The sequence below is a fragment of the Eublepharis macularius genome, chromosome 12, assembly GCF_028583425.1.
Source record: "Eublepharis macularius isolate TG4126 chromosome 12, MPM_Emac_v1.0, whole genome shotgun sequence".
NCBI lineage: Eukaryota > Metazoa > Chordata > Lepidosauria > Squamata > Eublepharidae > Eublepharis > Eublepharis macularius.
Window position 1 is genome coordinate 66,601,214 of NC_072801.1, and position 27,960 is coordinate 66,629,173.

General features: G+C 44.5%; 1 protein-coding gene across 1 annotated transcript; it reads left to right on the top strand.

Annotated features, from left to right (window-relative positions):
- Nucleotides 1–18,356: 18,356 nt before the first annotated feature.
- On the top strand, nt 18,357–19,301 carry LOC129339569 (olfactory receptor 2G3-like). Its single transcript, XM_054994150.1, has one exon. It carries the CDS (start codon nt 18,357–18,359, stop codon nt 19,299–19,301), a length of 945 nt encoding a protein of 314 aa, XP_054850125.1.
- The last annotated feature ends 8,659 nt before the right edge of the window (nt 19,302–27,960 follow it).

Here is a 27,960-nt window from a genome sequence, read left to right on the forward strand (position 1 = left end):
TTATTTATGTAATCCTGGTCTTGCAGTTTGGCTCTCCAACTTTTCAACTGTCACTTGTCCAACATTCCGCCAAGCTGCCTACATTTCCCATCAACACTTGAGGGAAGCTGACAAGTGTCCAACCTGTGCCATTCGTCACTTGTGGTTTGGCCCTCAGACTCAGATTTGGGGTAGTCCGATTTGAATCTCCCTCTGCAACTCACTCAGTGACCTTGGGCAAGTGAAACATTTTCAGACCTCACAGGATTGTTATGAGAGTACAACGGAGAAGGCGACAACATTGTTGAAGGGGACAACAAGGCCGGGCGTAAACCCTCAGGGAGTGAAATCTCTCTGGAATTTGATATCTGCCCCCAACCACAGAAACCCTGGAGTACAATAAGGATACAGTAAAAGAAAAAAAATGGCATGAGTAGGCAAAAGCCCTCTTCGTTAGGCAATGAGCATGTTTTTAAGGGCTCTTGATGGGAAGCCCATTAAACGAGTTTCATACAGTGGAATATCCAGCCTCCTGGAACAGCCAAGTCATGTACCCTACAGCTATGCCTCTTTTTTATATTATAGTCATCAATTTCTCAATGTATGTTCCTAGGCCAGGAAATGCAAATCTTATGTCTGGGAAATACAAACCTTCCCCAACCAGGCAAGGCTCCTCCGTGGTGCTGACCACAGAGGAACATGAGATGAGTCCATAGGTAGTGTCAGCAGGGCTTTTTTTCTGGGAAAAGAGGTGGTGGAACTCAGTGGGTTGCCCCTGGAGAAAGTGGTCACATGGCTGGTGGCCCCGCCCCCTGATCTCCAGACAGAGGGGAGTTTAGATTGCTCTCCGCGCCGCTCTGCGGTGCAGAGGTCAATCTAAACTCCCCTCTGGAGATCAGAGGTTGGGGCCACCAGCCATGTGACCATTTTCAAGAGGTTCCGGAACTCTGTTCCCCCACGTTCCTGCTGAAAAAAAGCCCTGAGTGACAGCAAGGTGGAGCAATTGCCAGGGCCCCACTGCTACCACCAGCATCAGTGGGGAGCAAGCAAAGCTGACAGGACCATAAGCCGTTCTGGGAAAAGGCATCATAGTGGTCTTAGCTCCTCTCATGATACAGCCGCCCCATGTTTGCCCAGAAGGAAGGTCTCCCCCACCCCCAGTCCAGAAGCACTTCATGCCTGGCAACCTGCAATGTGAGGGACACAGCAAACTGAACAACGCCAGAGGCCCCACAGAAAGAGAAGCGCTGCAGTAGTTCACAGCTCCCTCCCTCCACGTTTGGTCCTGCTGACAGAGGGCCAGCAATTTTCAGTCAAAAGCTCAAGGGTACAGCAGGAGAGGGGACCAGTTCTCCTTCTAGAGAGGAATCTTTGCCTTCTTTTTCACTCACCACTTTTCACCAAGTACATTTTTATCCCCTCCCCTCCCCAAGGAACTTAGATTCTCCCATCCTCACTTTATCTTCACAATTACCCTATAAGATTAGTTCGTCAGATGAAGGGTCTTCCAGTTAAGGTGGTGGAGTAATCACAAACAGGCCTGTGCCACTGCTGTCTCTTTTGCAAGTTATGCTGTGATTTGGAAAGGGGGCGGAACTTGACACCCACCTATCTAGGAAATATCTACAAATATACTGCAGAACAGAAATAAAATCAATGATTAAGATGACATACATTGAAAAAGATACGTGAATGACGTTATACACTGTTCACAGCTCCAGTTTCTGGATTTAAGTATCCTCAGATCTGGCCAGGTTGAGAATTAGAATGTACAAACAGGGGCCCAATGTCAGGTCTTGCCAGGTACTTCTCCCAAACACTTTACTGCATCACTCCAGTGTATGAGTTAAAAATGTTTATTTAGAGTAAATACCACTTTCAAGATACTGTAACAATGGAATTGACTGGAATGCCTAAAGGTGGGAAAGTCAGGCCAGTTATAGGTCTATGGCTGAATCCACACTTACCGGCACAGTGCTAAACAGGCGGAGTGAGAGCGTCTTTCTGGCACGTTTTATGATGTCATCGCGCCATGATGCCACTCTTGTGGTGTGATGACATCATAAAACGCACCGGAAAGACGCTCTCACTCCGCCTGTTTAGCACTGTGCCGGTAAGTGTGGATTTGCCCAGTGTCGCATCCCCCCAGAAGGGTGAAGAGGCAGTTAGAAGTTTTGGTGCACATCGCCTGGGAAGAAGGGAGCTGGGAGAAGAGGAGCTCAGCTCAGTCTCTGTAGTATGTCAGTCCTTGGCAAGTAAATTCCCAAGTTCTCCACAGCAATCGTGCAGGCGATTTGGTTGAAGTAACTTTTATTAGAGTAAATACCAGGCGATTTGGTTGAAGTAACTTTTATTAGAGATTGTCAGGTTCAAGGTGCTCAGACAGTGGAATTGGCAGAAGTGTCATGTTAAGGGAAAGCATGGTTAGATATAATCAGAGCTTTTTTTCTGGGAAAAGAGGTGGTGGAACTCAGGACCGTACAATGACATCACTTCAGATTAGCTGGAACAAGGGGGGAGTTTTTTAAAGTTTAAATCACCCTCAGCGAAAATAGTCACATGGCCGGTGGCCCCACCCCCTGATCTCCAGACAGAGGGGAGTTTAGATTGCCCTCCATGCCGCTCCTGTGGTGCGGAGGGCAATCTAAACTCCCCTCTGTCTGGAGATCAGGGGGTGGGGCCACCAGCCATGTGACTATTTTCCAGAAGTTCCAGAACTCCATTCCATGGTGTTCCAGCTGAAAAAAAAGCCCTGGATATAATGTCCCACCCCCAGGTTAAAAGTCCGTTGAAATTCTGGCACGTATGCCAGAGACAAAAAATATCACAGTTTAGACTATGGCTGATTCCGCACACGTTGGAAAGTGTGCAGAATCCAACGTGTGTGGAAGCAGCCTACATATCCAACGTGTGTGGAAGCAGCCTACATCTACAAAGTAAGCATGAAACCATCCCTGTTCCCAGGAGAAGCATCGTTTGTGTTAGGTGCAGCCGGTCTCAAGGCCGCTCGCTTTAAAAGCGAAAGTATTCTACTTCGCCGGGAGAGTGTTTAACTTCAGAGCAGAGATAACACACTGAACTTCCAAAGAACAGGCATTGAAAGGTAATCGGAACTCTCCATAGTGTCAGAGGATTAATAGGCCCCACGCAACATACTCATGGCATGTATTGCAGATAGGCATATATGGCATAGTCTATCCAAGGTCACATTCCCAGGCTTCTGCAGCAGCTCATAACTAAAACACCTTGCCTGGAAGACAAGCAGTTAGTAACAGGTCTACACAACTCTGGTTTGCTCTACACTCACTCAGAGGCACTGAAGCAAAATACACATAACGCACGATACATGGCAAATATGCTGAAAGTCTGTCCGACACCCACAAGAATTGTGGGGGGGATTCCATCCTCTTTCCCTACATCGGACACCAGACAGATGCCCCACAGTTTCGCAGGAACCTGTGTGCCTGCTACCTGCTTCCTCCCTCATCATTAGTGTGGACTGCCTGCCCACTCCGCCCCCCATCATTGGTACAGCCTGTGTAACCCCTATTCGTTTAGCCCAGTAGGGCAGAGTCAGTAGCTAGAGCCAGGCACCTGAGGAAGAAGCTGGTTGCTGGGGAGCTGAATAATCATTAATATGCTCTTATCACCCTGAATAAGGTAATCTAATGTATGTGAACATTATGGCTTAAAGTGGTGTTTGCTTGGATGGTGTTACTGGGATTATATTATTTTTGCAGGGCTGCCATTCTCCAAGAAGAGGACAGAAGCCCGGGCTGCAGTGGCTTGGAATTGGGACGGATAGTGAAAAAATCGCTCTTATCACTCGTCTGATTCTGTTTTACCTTTTCAAAGACATTGTTGGTTTAAAGTTTCTGTACGGTTGCACTTATGAGTTTAGTTTTTTTAAAAAAACAGTTGCATGGTATTAATTGTTAAAAGGTTTAAAAAATATTTTTTTCTTAAATTAGTGTGAAAGTTTGCTTGCTAAGCCCCATAGAACCCAATACAAGGAGGAGTTACACTTGCATACCTGCTCATCCACCCACCCACCCCAAAGTGGTGGCAGCTGCAACTCTCCCCCACCCTCGCCCATCCACAGCTTCACTGCTGCAGTGATGGCGGTAGCAGCTCCTGCCTCTTTCCCAACTTTGCCTCCATGGTGGCTGGTCTGACTCCCCGCCCCTATCCATGGTAGACCTGAAGAGCTTTACATGTGCGAAGTGCTGTACTCTTAGCCTTCAGGACAAGGATTCTTCAAAAGAGCTTGTTTTTCTACAGTAAGAGGTTTAAGGCTATCTGGATCTTATGGCTCAGCCGTTTAATCCATGCCCCATATTCTGAAGGTGTTACAGAGAGCATCTTGACAGTATTTATTCACTGGTACTCTGCACATGCTCAGAAGCCTACAGTCTCTTACAGACAAGATAAAAGAATGCAGATGGTAATTCATAATTACAAAACGATGGCAGGCTGAGTAAAACTAGGCACTGTATTTCTGTTCCTGCCCCTTCCCATGACCCCACCTACTCCTCCTGAGACAATTTTGTAGCAAGCAAAAGAGGCAATCCCAGAACAGTATAAATCATGCTTAAGGTTTCTGCCCAGTATTCTCATTTGCCTTTATGGATGTTAAAGAGTTAAGAAACAAACAAGGAATAAGCAAAGGGCAGCAGGATAAAACTTGACTGGCCAGCACTGGAACAGGCTCTCTGATATTCCAAAGGTTTTAGGGCAGTCCAGGCAGAAGGGCTGAACATTCTTCCTCCTTCCATTTGGATGTGGTTGCTAGCCTCCAGGTTGGGCTAGAGATCTCCCGGAGCTTCAATTGATCTCCAGACAGCAGAGATTAGTTCCCCTGGAGAAAATAGCTTCTTTAGAGGGTAGATTTTATGGAATTATACCCTGCTGAAGACCCTCCCTTCCCCAAACCCCTCCCTCTCCAGGCTCCACCCCCCCTCCAAATATCGTGGAATGTCCCAGTTCAGAGCTGGCAACCCTAAACACCACATATGCTGAAGCTATTGTCCTTTAAAAGGGACAATATCTGCAAGATACACAAGCTTAGAACTCTGTCCATATTTACTAGTGACATAATTGCACATTTCCCCCCTTTATTAACAACAACAACAACAACAACAACAACAACAACAACATTAGATTTATATACTGCCCTTCAGGACAACTTAATGCCCACCCAGAGCAGTTTACAAAGTATGTCATTATTATCCCCACAACAAAACACCCTGTGAGGTGGGTGGGGCTGAGAGAGCTCCAGAGAACTGTGACTAGCCCAAGGTCACCCAGCTGACTTCAAGTGGAGGAGCGGGGAATCAAACCCTGCTCTCCAGATTAGAGTCCCGCACTCTTAACCACTATACCAAACTGGTGTAGTGCATTACCCTTTGCGTTTTCTGCTCTCTGCCTTTTAAAATGTCATACACTTGATTTTTATTTGAGAATTTTCTCTTCTTTTTGAATGTACGACTAGATCCGAGGGGTTCACACCCCACTTACCAATGTGAAGACTTATCATTTTATCAAAGTTTCTTCCCTGTTAATATTGAGAGTTCTTTTCCCTTTTTAAGTTGGAAATTGGAGTTGTGCGGAGATCTCTGGAAAAGAACCAGATGGTGGCAGCACATATACTTTAAGGTCCAAGCCCATCTGGGAGTCTGAAACCTTTCTGTCACACTGCCATAATCTTTGTGTCACCAGGGAGAAATGTGTATTTTAGTGAATAAAGCCCACTTTCTGATTTGGCCCAAATTCACACTGGGGTAGCTTGAGCATAAGCAAGAAAGCCCTCTGTTTTTCACCTCTCGGGCTAGATGAACTGCTAGTTAGCTTTTACAGCTGGTTATGGGAAATGTACCCAATTTGGGCCATGATTCACACAGATGATAAAAAAGCATCCAGTGACAAATGAGGCTCAGCTCCACCCCAAGCCTTGAAAAGAATTCTGAGCAGCAGGGTGGAGCAAATCAAAGACAGGTTTATTGAATCAACATTATTCAGTAAATCATGATAATATCAAGCATCTAGTAATAAATCAGCACTATCATGTCTATATGAAGATACAAATATTCCAGATGCTACTCACAAACTGTACAATGCATATCACTCAAGAAGGTGAGGCAAGAGGCCAAAGAGATAAATCAGAAAGGTGACGTTAGAGCTACCTATCCGAGCAGGTTTCAGGTAGTGTTTAATATTCCAAAGCAGGGATTCAGCTGTCCAGGCAATAAATAATCCAAAAGGCAGCCAATGCTGTGTAGTGGTTGGACGAAAATTGGGAAGACCTGTGTTCAAATCCCTTCCCTGCCATGAAGTTTGCTGCCTGGACTTCGGACTCTCTCAACTTAACCTTCCTCACAAGGTTGTTTAGAAGATAGAATGCAAGAGCAGAGAACCATGCACACTGCCCTCGACCTACAAGCTGTTATAAAAAAATATGTTACACCTCTCTTCCTATTTTATCCTCACAAAAATTCTGTCAGAGGGGTTAGGATGAGAGCTGGTGGCTGGTCTCCCAGTAGCTAAGCCCTTCAAAAGACATGGGGGCCCAATCCATTGACCTTTGAGGACTTCCTTCCAATTCTCTTGAACTCAATGAGAGTCAAAAGGGCTGAAGGTGGGCATAGTACTGACAGATACTGTACGAAGCCAAGTAATCAACAATAATCTCACTGTTGGGATTTTTACAAGTGTCATTCTCTTCAGTCATGAAAGAGTTAATTTGTGTTTAGTTAGAGACAACTAGTTTGCATAAGACCAGTTAGATGTCGAGTTGTTCTTCCCACCAGTGTAAAAGGGGAGTTGCATGCTTAATGAACAGATCTAGGATCGATTATTGGCTGACTTGGGTTATTGGGGGGCAATTGACATTCTTTCCTTTGCTCAGGACACCATTGCTCTCCAGTTAGTTAGACTGTTATCTTCAGGATGTAAAGATGTCAAAACTAAGTTAGCTCTTCTTTATTTTATCACCAATGTATCCTTTATTTTTTTCCCTATATGTAGTAAACATTTATTTTGGAAGCTGAACACACGTGTGTCTGTGATTCTTTATCTGCTGTGCAAATTTTCTACTCTGCAACAATACTTATCCAACACTCACACCTGAGGAAAACACAGAGCAGGGATGCAGAGATCCAGGGATCCACAGATGCATCTGACGAAGAGAGCTGTGGCTCTCAAAAGCTTATACTACAATAAAGTTGGTTAGTCTTAAAGATGCTACTGGACTCTTTACTATTTTACAATGCAGGAAACAACACATAGTAAAGACGCATTTCAGAGAAGTGGGAGGGAGAGACATAAAATCTGTCACAGAAGAAAAGAAATTATGACATTTTTATGCAGCTAATTGGTGTCTTATCCAAGATTGCCTCAACGTCTGGATCAGGAATTTTGCCAAGTCACAATCATACCTGGGATGTCCCATCAAACATTCAGGAGCGCTGATCTTTGCTAGCTGTAGATACCAGAAGTTGGATCCAGCCATCTTTCCACCCAGTTCCCTTTCTTACCATAGCCCCTGTCCCACATGTCCCACTCAGGTCCCAAAATCCCCAAAACAGCCTTGTTGGGTAACCAAAAGAGGACTCCTATTTTTCACCTGCAGAAAAGCTGGATGGATCCCACTCCAAATTATAAACACAACCTCTTCTCTTGAATCTTTCTATACAGACTGGAGTCAGGCAGATATTCAGAATTGCTCCAAGTATTCCTATCTGAGTCACATATGGAAACCAGTTTCAGACAGGTAGCCATGTTGGTCTGCAGTAGATGTTCAAGGTTCGAGTCCAGTAGCACCTTAAAAACCAACAAGACTTTGTTGGGTATAAGCTTTTGAGAGTCACACTCCTAAGGCTTAAGATTAGGGAGCTTGACTCTTGAAAACTTATACCCTGGAAATTCTTGTTGGTCTTTAAGATGCTACTGGACAAGAACTTTATACATGTAAAAGTGTGTGATGGTGTCAGAAAGCCCACAAGGATTGATATGAAACAAGACAGAGTGCAAGGAGCTGCCTAAACCCAGAGCAGAAAAAAAGAGCTAATTAATTTGGATTATACACACATACAGAGACAGGCCAGGGACCTACTTTGAGCCAGTGGGTAATTTTAGATCACAAAATGGAGTCAGGTTTTGCCAGCAGTATGGAATGAAGCTGCGTTCCAGATCTCCTACTTGACTTGTCTACTCGGGCCCATGAAGATAGGTAGGCAGTCCATTGTCACACCAGACAAAAATGACTCCAAATGCTAAGGTGCCTCTGAATTTACTGTTCTCCTCAGAAGTGGCTACACAATGGGTGTATGGCACAGGAAATGAAGTTCTACTCATACCAGTCTGTGGGCCCCCATTCACTGAGCAGGTGGCTATAAGGTATTCTTCAGGGACATGAATGAAAGTATTCTCTGAGACATAGAGGCCCTTCTCATTCATAATCCTGTTGCAGTAGGCAGAGTCAGTCTTTGGATAATCGATGTGCTGCTCTTTGAAGCTGTCATAATCTGACTCCGCCACAGTCTCCAGCACCATCCAGGTTAACAGAGAAATCAGCAACATTGAAAGGGGCCCTTTTGCAGCCATTACTCTCTAGGTTTGTTGGTGTCTCTCTCTGTGCAGGAGCAAGGAAAGGAAAGAGAAAGAAGGAAAGATCAGCCAAGTATTTCCATTGTTCTCCTTCCTCTGTGAATTTTGCGTATTGATTCATCATATCTTCCATGCTGTTCTTCATCCAAAGTGGGACTATCCAGCCTTACAGCTGAGCTATGGAAGAAGGTTTTCTGAAACGCTTGACTGTCTAAGGCAAATAAGGGTTTGTATCCAGGGTCCCCCCCCTATTTATTACATCCTCCAGCCTCTCAAAAAGTCTGATATCCTGCCTTCATGACAAACCTCACAGCAGTTACTTACAGCCATGCTAATATGACTCAAGTGGAACCATTTGAAGCAGGGTTGCCGGGCAACTGTCAGAAGATGAAAAAGGTGAGAACTTACAGGTAGTTGCAGCGTTATCATCAATGGTGGAGCTTCTGGTGTCACCTGGAAGTGATGTCAGCCAGCAAAGATCACTCCTCAGAGGGTTTGTTTATTTCCTCTATGCCTCCTGGAAGACTCTGTCAATTTCAGCTCCTTCTTGCTGCCCTAGACAGGTGAAATTGACAGAACCTTCCAATCTGTCTTTTAACGCTTGGCTTCTCAGCTAACATTGCATCTCCTTTTACTTGAATGTCCTCATGTAATTTGTCTTATGTAGAGAGACTCTTAGTCTCTTGCCATGAAAACCCCACCAAAGGTTGCCATAATTCAGCTATGAGGGCTGGATTTCATTTTCACATTAAGTGATATTGGAAAATAAATGGTTAAAAAAATAAAATAAAATTCCATGCACATTTCTGATTTACCATTCATAGCAAGTCAGTTTTTCTTCTTGAATTTAAACCTGGGCCATTCACACACTGTCTGTCTAGGAAAGGCCCTGTCGCTGGTCACTCCCTACCTTGTTTCAAAAGTGAAGACTGTCTTAGATGCTGATCTTAGCAGACGTGCAAGTTCATAAAACCTGGGAGAAGCCAGGTTTTATTCAAGAATCTTTGGATCTCTAGTGCCTGCCCAGGGTATATATACACACCATTGTAAAAGAAAGGAAGTGGCAGATATTGAAATTACTATTGGTTCTGAGGAATATGCACAACATGTCCACTCTTTATCGGGGCATGGTCCATGAATTTAAATGGTCCATCAAGGACACGTCATCTTTTCTTTAAAATACATTCAGGTACCCAATGGGTGCATGTTTAAACAGTTTAGTTCCAGAGTACCTGCAGGGCTGCTTCTACCTGTGTCACTTTGCAAATTATATGTTCTCCTGTATTACTGATTACAAATTGGACTATGAGCAGCCTTGAGAACCTGATTGGGTTAAGAGATGGGCTGTAGGTATTCTAAAGTGTACCCAGTCTCGAGCTGCTTTTAAGAGCGGGAAAGTGGAGGAGTGGTTTCCCGACAAGGGACCTGTTGTCGCAATGTCCTGTCTTCCCATGAAAGTCATCAAGACCAAATTACATGTAAAAGTGACTGGATTTCCCAACACCTTCGTCTTCAAAAAGCCACAGAGGTGCTTAATATTATTATCAGTATTTATTATGCCTAAAAGCCAAGTGCACTAAAAAGGAAGGTTTCTGAGCAAAATTAACATTTTCTTAGCTTTAAGTACTAGCAAATTCAATGAATTAATCAACTTCTGAAATTTCTGTAATTAAGAGTTAATGCTAAACCATAGAGTTTTGTCCAAATGCTTGAGCGTCCCTGGTGATGCACTCATGTCACTTTCGGGCATGTAGGAATTGACATCAGCATGTTGTCAATGATGTTGTTATGTTGCTTGCGAGTCTCCCCAAGATGTAAGTCTCCCTCCAGTTGCCAGTCTTGTGCTGGCAACCCAGGGTGGGAGATCCCCTGACAATGAAAGATACTCATTAAAGAGAGGCTAGAGTTGCCAGCCTTCAAGTGGAGCCTGAAGATCTCCTGGAATTATAATTGATCTCCAGGTGACTGAGATCAGATCCCCTGTAGAAAATGGCTGTTTTGGAGGGTGGACTCTATGGCATTATACTCCACTGAGAGCCAAGCTAGAAGTGACAAATGACACTTGAATGGCAAGTGAAGAGACTGAGGGCCACACTACAAGTGACAAATGACACTTGAATGGCAAGTGGATCGAGTGGAGAGCAAGTGGAGGGCAAGTGAACAGGGAGGGGTACACTTGCTGTTCAAGTGCCATTCGTCACTTGTAGTTTGGCCCTCACATGTATTCCTCCCTGTTCACTTGCACTCCACTCAATCACATAGAATCAGTTCAAGCACAGACACGGGTTGGAGAGCTATGTGACCGAGTGGAGCGCAAGTGAACAGGGAGGAATACATGTGAGTCTGTTCACTTGCCATTCAAGTGTAATTCGTCACTTCTAGCTTGGTTCTGAGGTTTCCACCCTCCGCAAACCCTCCCCTCCTCAGGCTCCACCTCAAATTGGTGGGAATTTTGCAGTCTGGGATTAGGCAACCCTAATTTGATAAGAACAGCAACGCTGGCATTAACCCTTCTGTCTCTCCATGTGCAATATTTTCCTTATTAAAATCACTCCCACCCCCCACACAATCAAGTACCTGTTTTTCCCCTTCCTTGAAACTAGCAACAGATTGGGGAATGTGACATAAGCATGGGAAATTGGGCCGAAGAGAAGGGTTAACCTACACATACACACACACACACTCACACACACAAGGAAGTGCCAAGTCTCTAGGCAACATGTGCAGAGTGACCATTTTTAATTGGGTTCTGGTCCACGGCTTTTGAAACTTCCATGGAACAATAGGTGCGTAGCAGCTTTTCCTTATAGCATTTTGAGAATTCTATTAAAGAGTTTAACTAGCTAAGAGCATCTTTATAACAAAGAGGGAAGAATTGGTAGCAGTCTAAGTGTCTCATGAACAGTGTGTCACAGCTTCCAAAATAGGTTTAGGATTCTCAGGCTCAAATGACAGTGTGACACAGGAGATCTTTCAACTGGATCTCCCCACATCCTTGTTCTGCTCTCAACATAGGGTTGTCAACCTCTCGCTGAATTACAACTGATCTCCAGACTACAGAGAAAGTAGCTGTTTTGGAGGGTGAAGTCTATGGCATTATACCCCGCTGGCATCTAACTAGCCCTGAGAGATGGGCATTACTTTCTTACACTAACCTTGCAAGTTAGGCCAAGTACAGTAAACTCTATGAGAAAAGTTTGGAGGGAAGGGCCATTCCCACAATAGCCATTTTCTCTGTGCAGCTAGCAGCTCTGGATCATTGGATGGGTTTTAATGTCTGACTCTGTACAAGATAAGTTTTGGTGTTCATGGCAATCTAGTTTGGGGTTTCCAGGTACCCCAGAGCCCAAACCAGGGGGCAGTGGGAGAGTCTGGGGAGCATGCACAATTCCCAGCACAACAAGGAAGTGCTCTGGAGCATGCGAGAGTGCTGTGGGGCTCTTGGGCCCATTCCTTGCACCTTTCCCCCTCACCAACGGTGGCAGGCGTCGGATGCTGGGAGCGGGAGACCTCCCGCCACCTCCATGGGAATGCGATCCCTAATATATTTATAGAAAAAGTTATCTGTTTGAGTGTTCTGCGAAAGAAAATTAGCCTTAGATGCCTTTATCCTGTTTTGAGGGATGGCTTAAGGTATTACCTGCAGCACAGCTTCCTTTGATCTGGCAACTACAAAACACAGACAAAAATGTATTAGGTAGAACATTAGCAATGTAAAAGACTTTATTCTGGTTTATCAGATCTATTTTTCATCAGCATGGCTTGTTTTACTTGTAATTGTCTATTGCCTGCAGCTAAACAAGTTAATTAACTACCTAACACTGAACAGTCTGTCTCTCTCTGTAGCCAAAAAAATCCTGGCATACACTGTCGTTGCATTAAAATAAATTGGTACCAGGAGATTGAGCAATCATGAATGTTTGAGAGGAAACCCTTTGAATGCATTCCCTGAAGGCAGCTACTCTTCAAAAAGTAAGTCCCTTCCACAGCCTGGATAAGGGTTACCTTCATATTTCATATAACTAGAGGTGGGCACAATCCAAAAAAAATACCAATCAAGCTGTTCATGGATCCGGGCCGCCGCCAAACCCAGGTCACCGATTCTAACCGATCAAGTCCCATTTCCGATCTGGAATCGGGAATCGGAGAGGCCAAAGTGGGAGGCGCCCCGCTGTTTCCAGCAATATAGGAACGGTGGTTGGTGACAGCGGCTGCCAGGCCCAGCGGGCACGGGGAGGCGGCGATGAGCCACCTCCGCTCAGGGAGGGAGGGGACGTTCACACACACACAAACACACTTAGAGCAGGGGGGGAATTTTAACCCGGCAACGAGCCGCCTCCCCTCAGGGAGGGGACATTCACACCAGGCCGGATCTACGGTTGCCAGCACCCAGGGCAACCGTAGTCAGGCTCTTGCGCGTGCTCCTGAGTCCGTCCCCCCCCCCGCCCACGCAGCAAGCCGGCTGTCCCGGTGCGCTGCGGAGCTGGCAGCAGCGCGGGTGGCTCGGAGGCTGCCCGCGCCATTCACCTCCCCCGCAAGACTAGGGGCAGCCAGCTTGCCCATGCGCCCCTTGTCCTGGGGAAAGGCAAACGGTGCAGGTGGCCTCCCAGCCTCCCGCGCTGCCTTTTGCCTTTCCCCAGGACAAGGGGTGGCTGGCTTGCCCGCGCGCCCCTTGTCCTGGGGGAAGACGAATGGCGTGGGTGGCCTGCTTTTCCCGCAAGCCGGCCGCCCCTTGTCCTGCGGGAAAGGCAAAAGGCAGCATGAGTGGCTGGGAGGCCGCCCGCGCCATTAAACTTTCCTCAGGCGCGCTCCTGGGGCTGGCAACTGCACCCGGCCAGCCCCACCCCAGTCTCAGGGTATTGCCTGGTTCTGGGGCCTAGGTTGACTGAGGCCACCCCCCACCCTCCGAGCCTGTGGCACCCGGGGGGACAGAAGGGAGGCAGTCTCCCAGTCAAGGTGTTGCAATCTTCACCAAACTTGGAGGGCGGCTGGAGGAACACCTGCTGAAGTCTCCCTGTGAGTTTAGCATCTCTGAGTATGAAGGGGGCCATTGTAGGGCCCCCAGGATCTGACGAATCATGAACCTAATGAATCGTTTTGCGAAACAGGACAATTTCGTGAAAATTTGTGGTTCATGGTTTGTGGAACGCGATGAACCACAAAACTCAGGTCCTTTTTTCCCATTTCATGCCCCTCTCTCATCTCTAACAACAGCCAAAGAAATCCTGAAATAAGTTGTGAGAATGGTCATTATTTTTTTAAAATTAATGACATCTGCAGAAGGCATCTTGATTGAGCAATGAGTGTTTTTGAGAGCCCTTGACAGGAAATCCTTTAAATGATTTCCTAAAACACAACAGAAGATCCAGGTATCCAGAACAGAACATGCCGGAAAGAGGGCCTGCAGCTAAATTTCGTCATTCAAAAATATTCATTGGTTACTTGAAGTCCGTTTCTAGTCTGAGAGATCTAACCCCAAGCTTTCTTTTTCATTGGTTTTCTGCAATAGACTCTGGGAGGCATTCTTCACGGGCACAGGCCCTGGTTAAGGTGGAGACAGACTCACGTTGCCCACTCAAGTTTGGGAAATTCCTAGAAATTGCCTGAGAAGTTTTGTGTTAGAATAAGCAACGTATGCAAAGAAAACAAGAAAAAGATCGTGCAGGGGGGCAGCAAGCTCTAGCTAGATAGGAATGTGTGTTTGGGTGGGAGGGGGAGTACCTTCTTTCAAAAGGGGATTTCCCTTGTCTGTCTGCAGAGTTCTATTCTTAGGCTCTTCTCATAGAAATCTACACACGCTCTCTCAACTAGCAAAGCAGTTAATTTTATCTCTTCTCTTGCTACCCAGCTTGTTAGTTCCATAAATAAAATTTGTGTTACTGTTAGTTAAATAGTTCTGTGTCCTGACACTTGCATAGGCACTCTGCCAAAAGTTTGGGGAGGGGAGGGACATCAGCTGGGTATAATGCCATAGAGCCCAAAGCAGCCTGAAGCTACCCTTGGGAAACTACACTACGCCTCTGAAAGCGGTCACCATGCACACATCCTACCTATGGAATTCTGTGAAGATCCAAGATGCCTGCCATATGGTGTGAGACATCACTGCTGAGACTCCCAGTGACAGCGATCATATTTTTCTGGAGGTCATATTTGTAGTTGGGGACAAGCACGTGTGCTTGAAAGAGCAAGTGGTCTGATGTATATTCCTCACGTTGTGGTAGCTGTCATAGATGTAGAAACCAAGTATGATATTGGGCAAAATCTTGGGATTCTCATTGACTCTGTTGACTGCAAATGCCAGGACATGTTGGTAGAACTTGGTCACCATTCGGTAAAAAGAGTTAAGTGCTCTTTAATAGGAGAATTCTATCATGCAGCTGACAACTTTGCCATAACTGTGGCCCATTCTAAGTCCTACTTACTTGCCTTTCATTTTGTATCAATATTTAAAAGTATTTCAAACAACAACAACAAACACCGACAGCTGATCAAAAACCTTACTCAGTATTTCATTATAAAGTAAGCATCAAATAAAAGACGCCCCCCCCCCAAAGAACTATTACATGGTTGATAAAAATGCTACAAATTCCTTCCTGACATTTTAAGGGAGGCCCTTCCGAAGTGTAAATGCAACTACAGAGGAGGTCTGTGTTTAGGTCGAAGGTGATTTTGCAGGCCGGAAAGCAGATCCTGCTTGGATGGGGAAAATCAAATTTTTACAAATGAAAAGCATTTATGAAACCACCTCCACCCCCAATGGGGTGGGGTGCACAAGTTTGCTGCTAACATAGTGTGGAAGTTACGCAATGGCTTAATTTATCATTTCCATTATTTGGTGTCTGAAGAAGTGAGCTGTGACTCACAAAAGCTCATACCCTACCACATATTTTTTTGTCTTATAGGTGCTACTGGACTCCTGCTACAGACAGACTAACATGGCTATGCATCTTGATCTATTATTTGGAGAAAACAGGTGAATTTGTCAATCCTAAGCAAAGTTACACTCTTCCAAGTCCATTGAAGTAACTGGGCTCAGAAGGGTAGATCTCTGTTTAGGACTGAACTTGACTCTTGTTTTGGATACTGAGCTACACAGAATGTTTCCATTTTGCTACACTGAGTAAGCCCCTGGGACACAAAGAGAACTGAGTAGTAAAATGTCATGAAAGCAACAAAGAAAATGGTACAATCCTGGGGGAGAAGCTCCACAATCTATTACCCTATTAAATCTTCAAGTGTTTGATAGTGCCACTCCTGCATTCATCAGAACAGGCGGGGCTTTGATCAAACCAGGTTGCACTGACTTTAGAAATTGCTTAGAGGAGCATGTTAAAGCTGGTTAGAGTCCAGAGTTTAGTGGCAGAGTACATGCATGACCTGCATAAAGGTCTTGGGATCTCAAGGCAGAGAGTTAAAGCGATCAGGCATCAATGGACATCCACCAGAGGCCTTGGGGTTCTGCTGCAAACCGAGAATCACCGGGCTGTTCTAGAAGCACCATTTTCCTGACTCCATAAAAAGTTTCTAATGTAACTCTGGAGTTAGCTATTAGCTTGGCAGAATTTAAAGACTGTGTGGAGGAGTATGCGAAAGCTGGTTAGGAACCAGAACGTAGGGGTGCATGTATAAGGTCTCATTTCAAATTAGAAGAACTAAAGTAGCAAGGCATCAGTGAACATCCATCTGAGACCTTGGAGAGAAGCTTCCAGCCAAGAGAGAAAGCATTACGCTAGAAGAAACATTTTATCTGTCTCTGTACTAAACAGCTTCGACCCTAATTCTACACCAGATGGCTTTCCTTGGAAAAGATAAATGTGTAGACTAAAAAGCATATTCCCAACCAGTAGTAGAACCATCTTCTCTTTGGGGGAAAGTACACATGTGTGCAAAGTGAATAATTTTAACATTTCCCCCATTTTATAGCTAGAGCATCTAAATGCATTCTGCTGTCATACAGGAGAGGACAAGACATCAGGCATTAGGCTTGTGAGATCTACCACAGGCACCTTTTTCAGAAGAGCCCGGAGAACCTCTTCACCAGTAACCCTTCTGCAACGAACGCTGTATATTCTGCCATGGACTCTGAAACACCATCAGCCTCCCTGGTAATTTTGCCTTAGAAATTGAACTGATACCCTCTTGGCTGTTGTACACCTTAACACACACCTGTAGGGGAGGAAACCTTCTTGCTTCTTGAGATGCACTTGGGAGAATCATGAAGGTAAGCTTATATTCTATAGTTTGGGATACAGACGGTGGAGAAAATAGCACATGATGTTGTTTTAGCTGGTATTTTGAGATCTGGCATTACTGTTTTATCCACAGCTTTCCTAGTCACCTAACACTGTAGACATTTTCCAGGCTAAAATGTTGCTGACTTAAAATGTGTTTTCTTTCTGCTTTCAAAAGACTCCTTTCAGTATTCTTAGCTTTTCTAACTTCTTAAAGGTTGTGCAGAAATGAAGGCGGCCTGCCTTCTGAAAGTGTACTCACACCACACCCTGTTCCAGATTTAACCAATCTGGACCACAATGAAGCTTGGAAAACATAGGGGAGGACATTTTTCATTGTTCCAGTGTTAGGGATTAATGTACGAATCATTTTCTTTTTTTTTTAATGAGTCAAATGTTATTAAAGACAAGCGTTTATTCACTCAGAAGGAATTCACTATGAAGTTATTAATGTAAGACTATCTACAGCATCTGAGGCATTTGGAAATCATTCCTTTATATACTGTAGACATTTTCAGTACCCACATCCAGAATGGATTTTTGCACCTAGAGGATGCTGCCATCTTCATAACTGGAGCCTACAGGGCCTTTTTAACTTCTAGATTGCTCTTTGCCTTCCCCTGGTGACCTTTGAAGCGAAGATATGGGAGCCTTGGTCGGAAAGTATGCAGCAGTTTGCAGCTCTCTTTCAAATAGTTGGGATAGTCACTTTTTTCTCGTAGAAAAGGAGTACCATTATATGCTAAATGCCTTGACCTGGGTATCCCAGGCAAGCTGGATCTGGTCAGATCTCAAAAGCTAAACAGGGTCAGCCTTGGTTAGTAATTGGAAGGGAGGCCTCCAGGGTTACCATGCAGAGGCAGGGAATAGCATGCCACCTCTCTTGCCTTGAAAACCCTAGTGAGGGTCAATATTTATTTATTTATTTATTCATTCATTCATTTATTTACAGTCCACCTGTCTCACTGAGACCTAAGGCAGATTACACCATGTCAGCTATAAGTCAACTATGATTTGACAGCCCCCCATCACCACTAACACATTTTAAATGCCATCAATATGGCAAAGTACAATATTATATGCTACTTACATTGCTAAAACAGAAACATAATTTTGGTTTCATACATTACTGTACATGTTTTAGTTTTTAACAAATAGTTGGTTTTTCCTGCAAACATAATACATTTTCCATATCTTTGAAATTTCCAGGAAATTTTACATCTCCAAAAACACAGGCACCAGGTCTTCAAGAAATGAGAATTTCTGCAAGGATAACGAGGAGCATTTTAAGACATGAGAGTCAAATAGAGGGACTCCCCACATTAAGTCCTTTTGAGAGAGGTTTATTCTGGTAAAGGAATCTTTAAGAATCAGCTAGTCAATTATTCTAATGACTGGAAGAAGATGGTGCCAGGTTTGATAGAGATGATTTGGGGGTTCTCATGGTGTGTGGTAAAACACGACTTCTTTAAAAATGGTCCTGTCCTCAAAGAACGCCACTGTCACTTACGGTTACCCTTTCTTTGCAGGCAGAAAGCCAGGATGCTAACTAAGAACCTCACATATGTGACAGAAATCATCTTGGTGGGACTCTCGAACCATCGAAAGACACAGATTCCTCTGTTCTTTGTGATCCTGCTCATGTACTTGCTTACTGTTGTGGGGAATCTGTTGATCATCCTTCTGGTGAGAACAAATTCCCACCTCCAAACCCCCATGTATTTCTTTTTGATGCACCTTTCAGGCCTGGAGATCTGTTACGTCACCAGCACCTTGCCGCAGATGCTAGCTCACCTTCTGTCTGGAAACGGAACCATGTCCTTCACCCGTTGCATGGCCCAGCTGTACGTTTCCTTGTCCCTGGGTGGTGCAGAATGTGTTCTTCTGGGCGCCATGGCCTATGACCGCTACGTGGCCATCTGCCATCCTCTGACATACGCCATTGTCATGGACAGGTGGCGTCAGCTGCAGCTTGCCTCAGCCTCCTGGGCCATTGGCGTCCTCTTTGCTTCGATTAATTTGGTGTGCACACTTCGTTTGTCCTTCTGTGGGCCTAACCATCTCAACCACTTCTTCTGTGAGCTTCCAATGCTGGTGAAACTTGCTTGTGGTGACACTCGTGTCACAGAAATCATCCTTTTTGTTTTGTCGACGGTGGCCTCCTTGGGCCCCCTGGCTGTTATCCTGACTTCTTATGGACTCATCCTGTCCACTGTGTTACAAATGCGGTCTGCTTCAGGAGGCCATAAGGCTTTTTCCACATGTGCCTCCCACCTGGCAGTTGTCACCATGTTCTATGGCACCATCATTTCTATGTACTTGATACCCCGGTCACACACGGCCCCTGATCGTGATAAGCAAATTGCTGTCATTTATGTGGTGATCACCCCTCTTCTCAACCCTATCATTTACACTTTGCGGAATAAGGATATCCACAGGGCAGTGATAAAAATGCTGAGAAGAAAGATATTGGAATCAAAGTACTGATCTTTTGCTTGATGGTCCTGGTTTTGTCTGAACGGCAGTATGAATAGGACCGATGCCTACTGTGTGTACCATGCCATAATGGGCTCAGTGCTGAGTTTGGACATGTGAGATGGGGAGTGATTCCGCACACGTTGGATAATGCCCTTTGTATTTTTGTGTCTCCTTTGGTGCTACCCTGTTACTTTTCTCTTCTCTTTGCAACAGCCGTCAGGGAGAAACCTATTTAGGGTTAAACTATAATTAGGCACTAGCTACTTCAAAGTAACTACAATTAATCTTTTGGATTTTGCACAGCAAATGGTTTATTGGTCTGCCACTAGGAAATGGCTACTGTGCTATTGCAGTTGGACCATTCAGCCTTGCTACCTTATATTGCTATCATTTTATGTTTCTTTACTATCCTGTATCTTGACTAGGACAATAAAGCTATTTTCTGTCTATGTATCTACATCTTCCCTTATTATGCCCATTCCCAGAAGAATAGTAAGCTATAGCCCGACCTGCGTATACCATAAAGTTAAATAATCCTCTAGTACTTGTGTAAGGATTCTCACATGGGCATGCCTCAATTCGGGTCCATTTTGGGTAGCAATATACACCAGATTGTTTTGTCATCAGTCCAGCCTAAACAGGATGCTTTAAGGAAATGGGCAGTGTTTTCATCAGATGTTCACACCTGCTAAGGCCATTCTGACCTGGACTTCCAAACAGCAGATTTAGAGCCAAGGTACAAGTGATGTCTGACACAGGTTGGACACTTGTCAGCTTACCTCAAGTTTTGATGGGAAATGTAGGTGTCCTGGTTTTACAGCTTGGCTCTCCATTACAGCTGCAAGACCAGGATGACTACATTTCCCACCAAAACTTGAGGGAAGCTGACAAGTGTCCAACCTGTGTCAGACATCACTTGTAGCTTGGCTCTTAGAAGCAACCTGTTATCTGCATTCTACCACTTGCACATGTCTGAATTTTTCTTCATACATACAAACATGAATCTTCCCATATGGAAATCTTGTCAAAGCAAGGTCTGAATTTGAACCTTCTCACTGATATCTAGTTTGCTATCTGCAGGTATATTTTTCTACATCAGAGAACTCAATTATACAAAAGACCCACCCCTCTGCAATTTCAAGTGACACAGCCCAGCCCAAGTCTATAACCGCAGTGAGAACTAAGCCTGTAAGCTAAGAAATGGCTGGTAACTAGAAAAATATACAGGTGGTTTCTGTGGTCCCCAGGCTGTGCCAGAGGCACAGATGTGAATTGTGGGGTTCACCTCAGTTCCTACAGATGCAATGCCCAATACATATCAGAATAATGGTGGAGAATTGACTATAGCCTTCCTCCCAGGCCATTTTCCCAACCTGAAACAGTCCCAAGGGGTTCCTAGGATATATCCCACCTTTTCTATAGCTCAAGAAAGCTATTTTTATTAGACAGAAAGAGGGATTTACTTGGCTGGCTCACATCTCAAGCTACTAGACTTCATTGGGGAGTTCATTTCTTCAGATTTATTGCACCTATTTCTTTTCACCAATCAGATTTGGAGTCTTTCTACACGAGACCTCTTACATGCGGACGCTCCAGTGAAGAGAAATGCAAGGTTAGCTGGGAAGTTGGATTTTAAAAGACAGATCTGAAGGTTTTGTCAATTTCCCCACAGAGGGTTTGTTTATTTCATCTTTGGCTCCCAAAAGCTCTGTTCCCATCTCTTCCAAACAGCTCCCAGGGAAAGTCACCATGATGTCAGCCTCGTATGGGGGGGGGCGGATTCACTCTGGTTTTAGAGTGCCTTCTCCCCTCCCCTGGTAGTGTTATTCACTAGCATCATCCACTCTGGTGAAATGTTCATTCAAAGCAGGTGGGGAGGAATCTCTTTCATGTGACTGAAAGACAGTCTGTTTCGGCTCGGCTTACCGCTGGCCAATTAAGTAAAGACGTGTTAGATAGCCAAAGGGGAAATAATTGGACCAGAACAAATTGGATTCCTTAAAGGGAGATCCACAATCGATCACTGCACCAGCCTTTTTGGCAGATAAATATTTGAAGCCTAAAGGAGGGAAACTGTATGCAGCTTTCATTGATTTAAAGGGTGCATTTGATTCAATCCCTAGGGACTTGCTGTGGAAGAAACTCAGAACACGGGATGGAACCCCGCTTACTTTATTTAATTAAGAAATTACACGAAGCGGCTAGGGACTTCTGGTCTAAAATATGTGCTGAAATGTCTTTGATATTACAATATAATGTTGCTAAAAATCCAGAAATGTTATTATTATCGTTACATTTAGAAGAGGTCAATAGAAATGATAAGATATTGTTATATTATATGACAGTAGCAGCAAGAATTCTATATGCTCAGTACTGGAAAAAAGAAGAAGTACCAAATATTGAAGAATGGACAAGGAAGCTGTTGTACATGGCCGAAATGGACAAACTAACTAGCAATCTGAAAGAGCAAGATCCAGAAATTTTCTTGGAAGATTGGAAGAAGTTCAAGAAATATTTGGAAAAGAAATGCGATGTTAAAGGGCAATTGTGGTCTTTTGAGGGACTTTAAATTTTATACAAAGGACCTTAATGAAAGAAAATATATTAAGATCTATACCATGGTATAAGTATTAGCAATATAGTGTAATAATAATAATATCTATGAATAAACGGGGGGTTCAAGTGTTGTTGGAAGTCAACAAAGAAAAGGGGGAGGGGAGGGGTGGGGTATATAGACATGTAGAAGAGTTAAATTGGATAAATATATTGTATTAAGTAATGATTGTATATTACCTCATCCAATAAAAATTCTATTAAAAAAAAGGGGGGGAAAGAAATTACACGAAGCTACTTCGGGTGTCGTTAAGATATCCCCAGATGGCCAGCTTTCATCTAACTTCCCAATTACGAAGGGAGTTAAACAAGGCGGTGTCCTTGGCCCACACCTTTTTAATTTATTTTTGAACGATCTGAAGCAACATATGTCTGTTGTAAATGGCCATCCGCCCTTTCTGGAGCAATTAGCAATACCTATATTGCTGTATGCTGATGACACTGTTATTATTTCCCGCACTAGAATTGGCCTTATAAGAAATCTAGAAGCCTTCTATCAATATTTGTAAATTGAATCGGCTGATAATCAACTATGAAAAATCCAAAATTCTAATTTTTTCTAAGAGCTGGCACCTATTCAGGCGGCGCATCGGCGCTAAGGGAATTGAAGTAAAGTCGTGGTTTTGTAAAGTTTATTTTGCTCAGAAATGGTGCGTGTGTGTTGTTTTGAATTGGCTGCCGCAGGAGCTGGCTGTTGTGCAGACTCATATGCAAGAAGTTGCTCCCTCGTCCAGTTACAGAAAAGGTGGAAAGAAGCGCCACAGACCCTTTGCGGTAACCAAAGTATTCTTTCTTGCCTACAAAGATGCTCCTCAGAGGGCTTGTTTGTTTCCTCTTTGCCTCCCCTTCTGTAGAGAGGTGAAACTGACAGAGCCTTCCCATCTGTCTTTTAAAGCTCAACTTCCCAGCTAACATTGCGTCTCTCTTCACTTGAGCATCCACGTGCAAGAGGTCTCGTGTAGAGACACTCCATCTCTGAAGTCACCAGCAGCCCACTAGAAGTATTGCAGTTCCAGTTCAGAATCCACTCCTCCTTCCAGCTACCATGGAGATAGGAGAACCTTCTTAGAGGTATTACCTGTTGGAAACAGCAATGTCTGGTGTCCTGCAGCAGCCAGAAGGGAAGAGGTGCCTTCTATGCAGGAGGCAGCAAGGAACACTTAGTTAGGATAGTGAGAGCAGCATCTCTCTTGTTTCCTGGGGGTCATTTCCTTGTCTTGTCTCCTATTGGGCTAAACAGGACAACATCCTGTTTCTTCTCTCTCCTGCCTTATTCACTCTCTCTGCAAGATGTAGACAGATAGCAAGGAACCTATCTCTCTCTCTCTTCTTCACTATCAAGTACGTATTTCCTCAAATAAACTTTTTTTGCCTCTTTAATCAGCACAGCATAACTTCTCTACTCTGTTTGCACTCAGCTAACATTACCAACTAGGCAGACTCTCCCCGGGTGTCACGTGTTCTGTGATAAGAGTGCAAGACAAGTTTGGGGGTGTCTATAATTACAAAGACCAAATTGATTTTTTTTTAGATTGTATTTTAAGCATAAAAGCAATACTTGGTTACAATAAATAAAAATAAATGAATGAACAGCAAAAGACGACAAGTATTCTGAACACAGGGCAAAGCTAGTTTAGCTCTACGATGATAAAGAGATAGAAATAGCTTAATGGTTCCAGGTTCAGGATCTGCCCATGTCAGTTTTACACTTCCTCCAATTGCCTGGCCACCCCTCTTCAGACCCTGTGCCTGCAGGTGTCTCCTTCAAAGGCTGCCCTCAAAAAAATCACCGTCCCCTTCTTTAAGTTCTGGCTCTGATAAAGTTCTGGCTTCGAGCAGTCAAGCTGTCTGGAATCATTTGTGATTCTGGGAAATTCCCAGCCACCACCTGTAAGTTTATACAAACCAAGAAGGACCACAATGTTCTGTAACTAATTAGAAGAAAAAAACACCTGGATGTTGGCAACTCTAGTCTAGATATCTGGATCCAGGCTCACTAGTAGCAGAGATGCATACTAGCCAGACAAACCAGTTGAACCAGCAATGCTCTCTGTTTAGCCCTGTGTTTATGTATCCTGCAGAGCAACAGACCCCTCCTATTCCTTGGCTTCATCAGGCTAGGACTTTATTGAGCCCTGATCTTGTGAAGCACTAAATGTGCTTTGGCAGTGATCCGGCTCAGTGGCTGGAACATGGACTGCCAGTAGGATTGCTAGACCAGTGGTAGGAACAAGTGGAAGACTTGGAATGGAGCATGGACAGGGAAATTGGCATCAGAGCAACAGTGTGACATCACTTCTGGCAGGGTCCTGGAAGTGACATCATTGTACTAGGGCAATACTCAAAGGAGTCCTAGAGCATCAAGATGATGCTGGAAGTGAGGTCATACCGGAACTGACATCATACCATCACTGTCCCAGCAACTTTTTCATGCACTTTTATGTGTGGTAGCCAGGGTTTGGGGGCTGCCAGAGGAAGGTCTCCTGTTTGGCACTTTGTCCTCACTCAGTAGGTCAGCAGTGAAAAAAATGTGGGCCCACTAACTCTACTTCTCCCACTGGTTGAGGGAAGAACTTGTGGGACTGGTAGTCCTGGATCTTGCACTATAAGGCAGGGGGCTGGCTTCCCTGGGGTCTGCCATATTGGGACTAAGCCTTCAGGAGCAGGTCCTTTGACTGAGGGCTCCGGATCCAGGGGCTCTGGGTCTAGAGGGGGGTCTGGTGATGTCTGGTGTCCCCTGAGCCTCCTGTTCTTCTTCCCCCAGGCTTGTCTATATCATCCTTTGAGGAATCTGTTCCTGACTCTGGCCCAGGAGGAGTCACAACAAAGAGAACTTCTTCCTCAAATTCTCTAAAACTCCGCCCATTGGACATTCAGCAGGTAGAAAGGGGGAAAATCTAGTAACGTCCAAGTCTCATTGGCTGCATGCTTTCAGGCCATGCCGGTCTTGCTCTTTTGTCCTCTTGGGTGGCATTCATTACCACACAAATGGCTTCTCCGTCAAACTCTGCAGCTTGTATTGAAGGAACCGAGAAGGGAAGGGCTGGCTCTTTCTTTAGGCTAGACTACCTGTAAGGTCAGCTTGGGCTTAATCGGTTCACAGAGTGTAAACCCCACATTCATAAAGCAAAGTGGAAAATTGTTTCAGAGATCCCTGAGGTGAAATGTCAGTTCAGCACATCCCCGAAAGGATAAAGAGTGAACCCCTGGAACAATTGCAAGTCAGGAAAATGGCATCCTGTCATTGTGTCCATTGCTGGATGCCACTCAAAGTGGCACCAGATGAAAAATAAAGAAAAAAACAGTGCCAGCCTCTGCACTGATACATCACTTCTGAAGGATGATTCGCAGGAGAATATTAGTCTCCACTTTTGGACAGAATGCCACAGTGCCTGGACAAGAACAGGATCCAGTTCAGGTTTTTGTTAGTTGATTTCTGAATGGATTTCCCTGATGCAGAGTTCTGCATGGAGTATGGATTTCATAAGGCCTGATAGAGGAAGCATGGAGAGCTTCTACTGGAGGAGGGGTGGTGGGAGAAATCACATCCATATATGTCAGGAATAGACATGGGCAGGAACAGGAAAAAAAACACGAACATGTTTGTTGTTCATTGCCATCCACTAACAACGAACATTGACGAACATGACCTGTTCACGAACATGTTCATTGTTTGTTGTTCATGGGGGCCAGCAGGCTCTCCTCCAGCCATCAAGATCCCTACCACACCACTCCCAGAAACCCTACCTGAGCAGGCAGCAGGAAATGTACCAGTAATAAATAATAGCTTGTCCCCAGAGCCTGGCAGCAGACCTGGAACCTGAAAGGGTAGATCCCTACTGCACCACTCCCAGAAACCTTAACTGAGCAGGCAGCAGGAAATATACCAATAATAAATAATAGATTGACCCCAGAGCCTGGCAACAGCCCTGGAATTTGAAGGGGTAGATCCCTACTGCACCACTCCCAGAAACCTGACCTGAGTAGGCAGCAGGAAAGGTACCAGTAATAAATAATAGCTTGGCCCAGAGCCTGGCAGCAGCATTGGAACTTGAAGAGGTAGATCCCTATCCCACCACACACAAAGAAAATTCAAGCTCCAATGAACTCACTCTCCCTCTCTCTCCCTCCCTCCCTCTCTCTCAAAATGCAAACAGCAACTGCCTCTCCCTCACTGTCTGCAAAACCAGAGCTGGGAGTCCCCCTCCCCCCTGCTCTTTGCTTCCTTGTAATACATTTGGAGCTCCACACTTGAAAGGAAGATCTGCCTAAATTGGCCTAAATCAAGCTAAATTGGGCTTAGATTGGGGTTTCCAGGGCAACAGCAGGAGTTCAGACAGAGTTCAGGCAGTCCCTGCCTCTGGTTGCCAAGGGAATTGATTGCAGGTGCCAGACTGTCTGGCTTGAAGAACAGCAACAAAAGAGGCTTGCAACTAACACCTGTCCGTCTATAGTTGTTTAGAATGGGGCTTCACCAACAGCTTGTTCACAAACAGCTGATTGGGCTGTTCGTGGCTTTTTTTTAGTTCATATTGCTGTTCATGCCCATCTCTAGTCAGGAGGTGGAGGGAAGGATAATCAGCTTAGTTCCATTTGGCTACCCATTTAAATTCATCCACATCTTGCATTTCCTCTTCCCAGAATTCATAACCCACTAGATCTCTGTTCAGAAACATAACCCTTAGAACCACCAGGCACTCTGTTCCCCAAAGAGTTTATCAATACCCATCCCTTTAACTGTCCCGAGCCACACTGGCTGCGTCATTATTTATTTATTAGGGGGGGGGGATGTTATGCCACCTCTCCACAGACCTTGCCCAAAGTAGTTTACAAGATGAAACATAATAACATTAATTACCTGAAAGTTCTTAATTATAAGTAACCCAGTACAGAGCATAACAACTTGTGCATGCAAACTACATGTGCCGAGCCTTGGGGGTTTGGGGGAAAAGTTACTATCTGCTCTATAATTACTTAAACCATTGTGAATTTATTCATTCATTCATATGAAAGTCTTAAGAGGCAAGCTACAGAGCAAAAAACATCCCTTTTACTTTGATAGCTCTCCTCACCTGACTACCCACAGTAGTAATTCATTTGCGGCTGGTTTCTCCCCTCCCCCCACCCCATAACCTTGCTCTTCCTTATGATGGGTAGCTTATAATGCATATGAACAGAAGGGATTGCAGCCCAAATTTATTAGCATTCATGTTACTGATAATTCTGCTGCTTCTGCTTCTCGCTTTCAGCAAGAATTTGAACTCAGTGTGCCATCGGCAGCCACAATCTCAACATGACATTGCAGGATCCAGAGATGACATTATCATTGGTGCTTTTGTATCCCTTGGCTATAATCCTCTACCACTACCAAACTTTAATGCTCAACCATATAACATGAAGGGCTACCTGTAAGTAGGTCTTCGTTTGTTATAAACTCTGCATGATAATTCTCATATAATTGTGGTTATGCTCGTTTACATCATTCTTGTGTGGATTCAGATCGAGGGTTTCCATATCACTGCAACTCCAAGGCAGTTTGGGTGAACTCTGTTCAGATGTTCAGCCAACAGTGCATATTTGTCAGTCAGGTGAAGGATGGCAAGAAGCAATTGTTTCGATTCACATATTTGGCACTACATCTTTAGAGTTCTGCCTTATTAACCCCACTGCAGCAAGTCCAACAAAGTAAAGACAGGGCCAGGAAATTGCATGTCTCAATAACTAATTTTTCACCTTCCATCTGAAGAAAGGAAATCTAGCTAGAGTCTCGATTATCACAGCATGCGAAAGTTACTCTGAAAGTGCAATATTTATCCACTTCTTTGAGTGCAAGCCTTGTGGTTCCCTGGGCCTTGTGGATATGGCTTGTGCTAATTGCCTGGGTTATGATCCTGAAACCTTCGTTTTCAAACAGCAAGGTACAGAGTAGCTCTCCTTTATATATATATATTTTTTTTTTAAATAATCGTTCCATTTAATAAAAGGACAGCCGGGGAGGGGGGAGATATCTACCAAAAAAGAAAGAAAGAAATTTAGAATAATTATCCATTTTCTC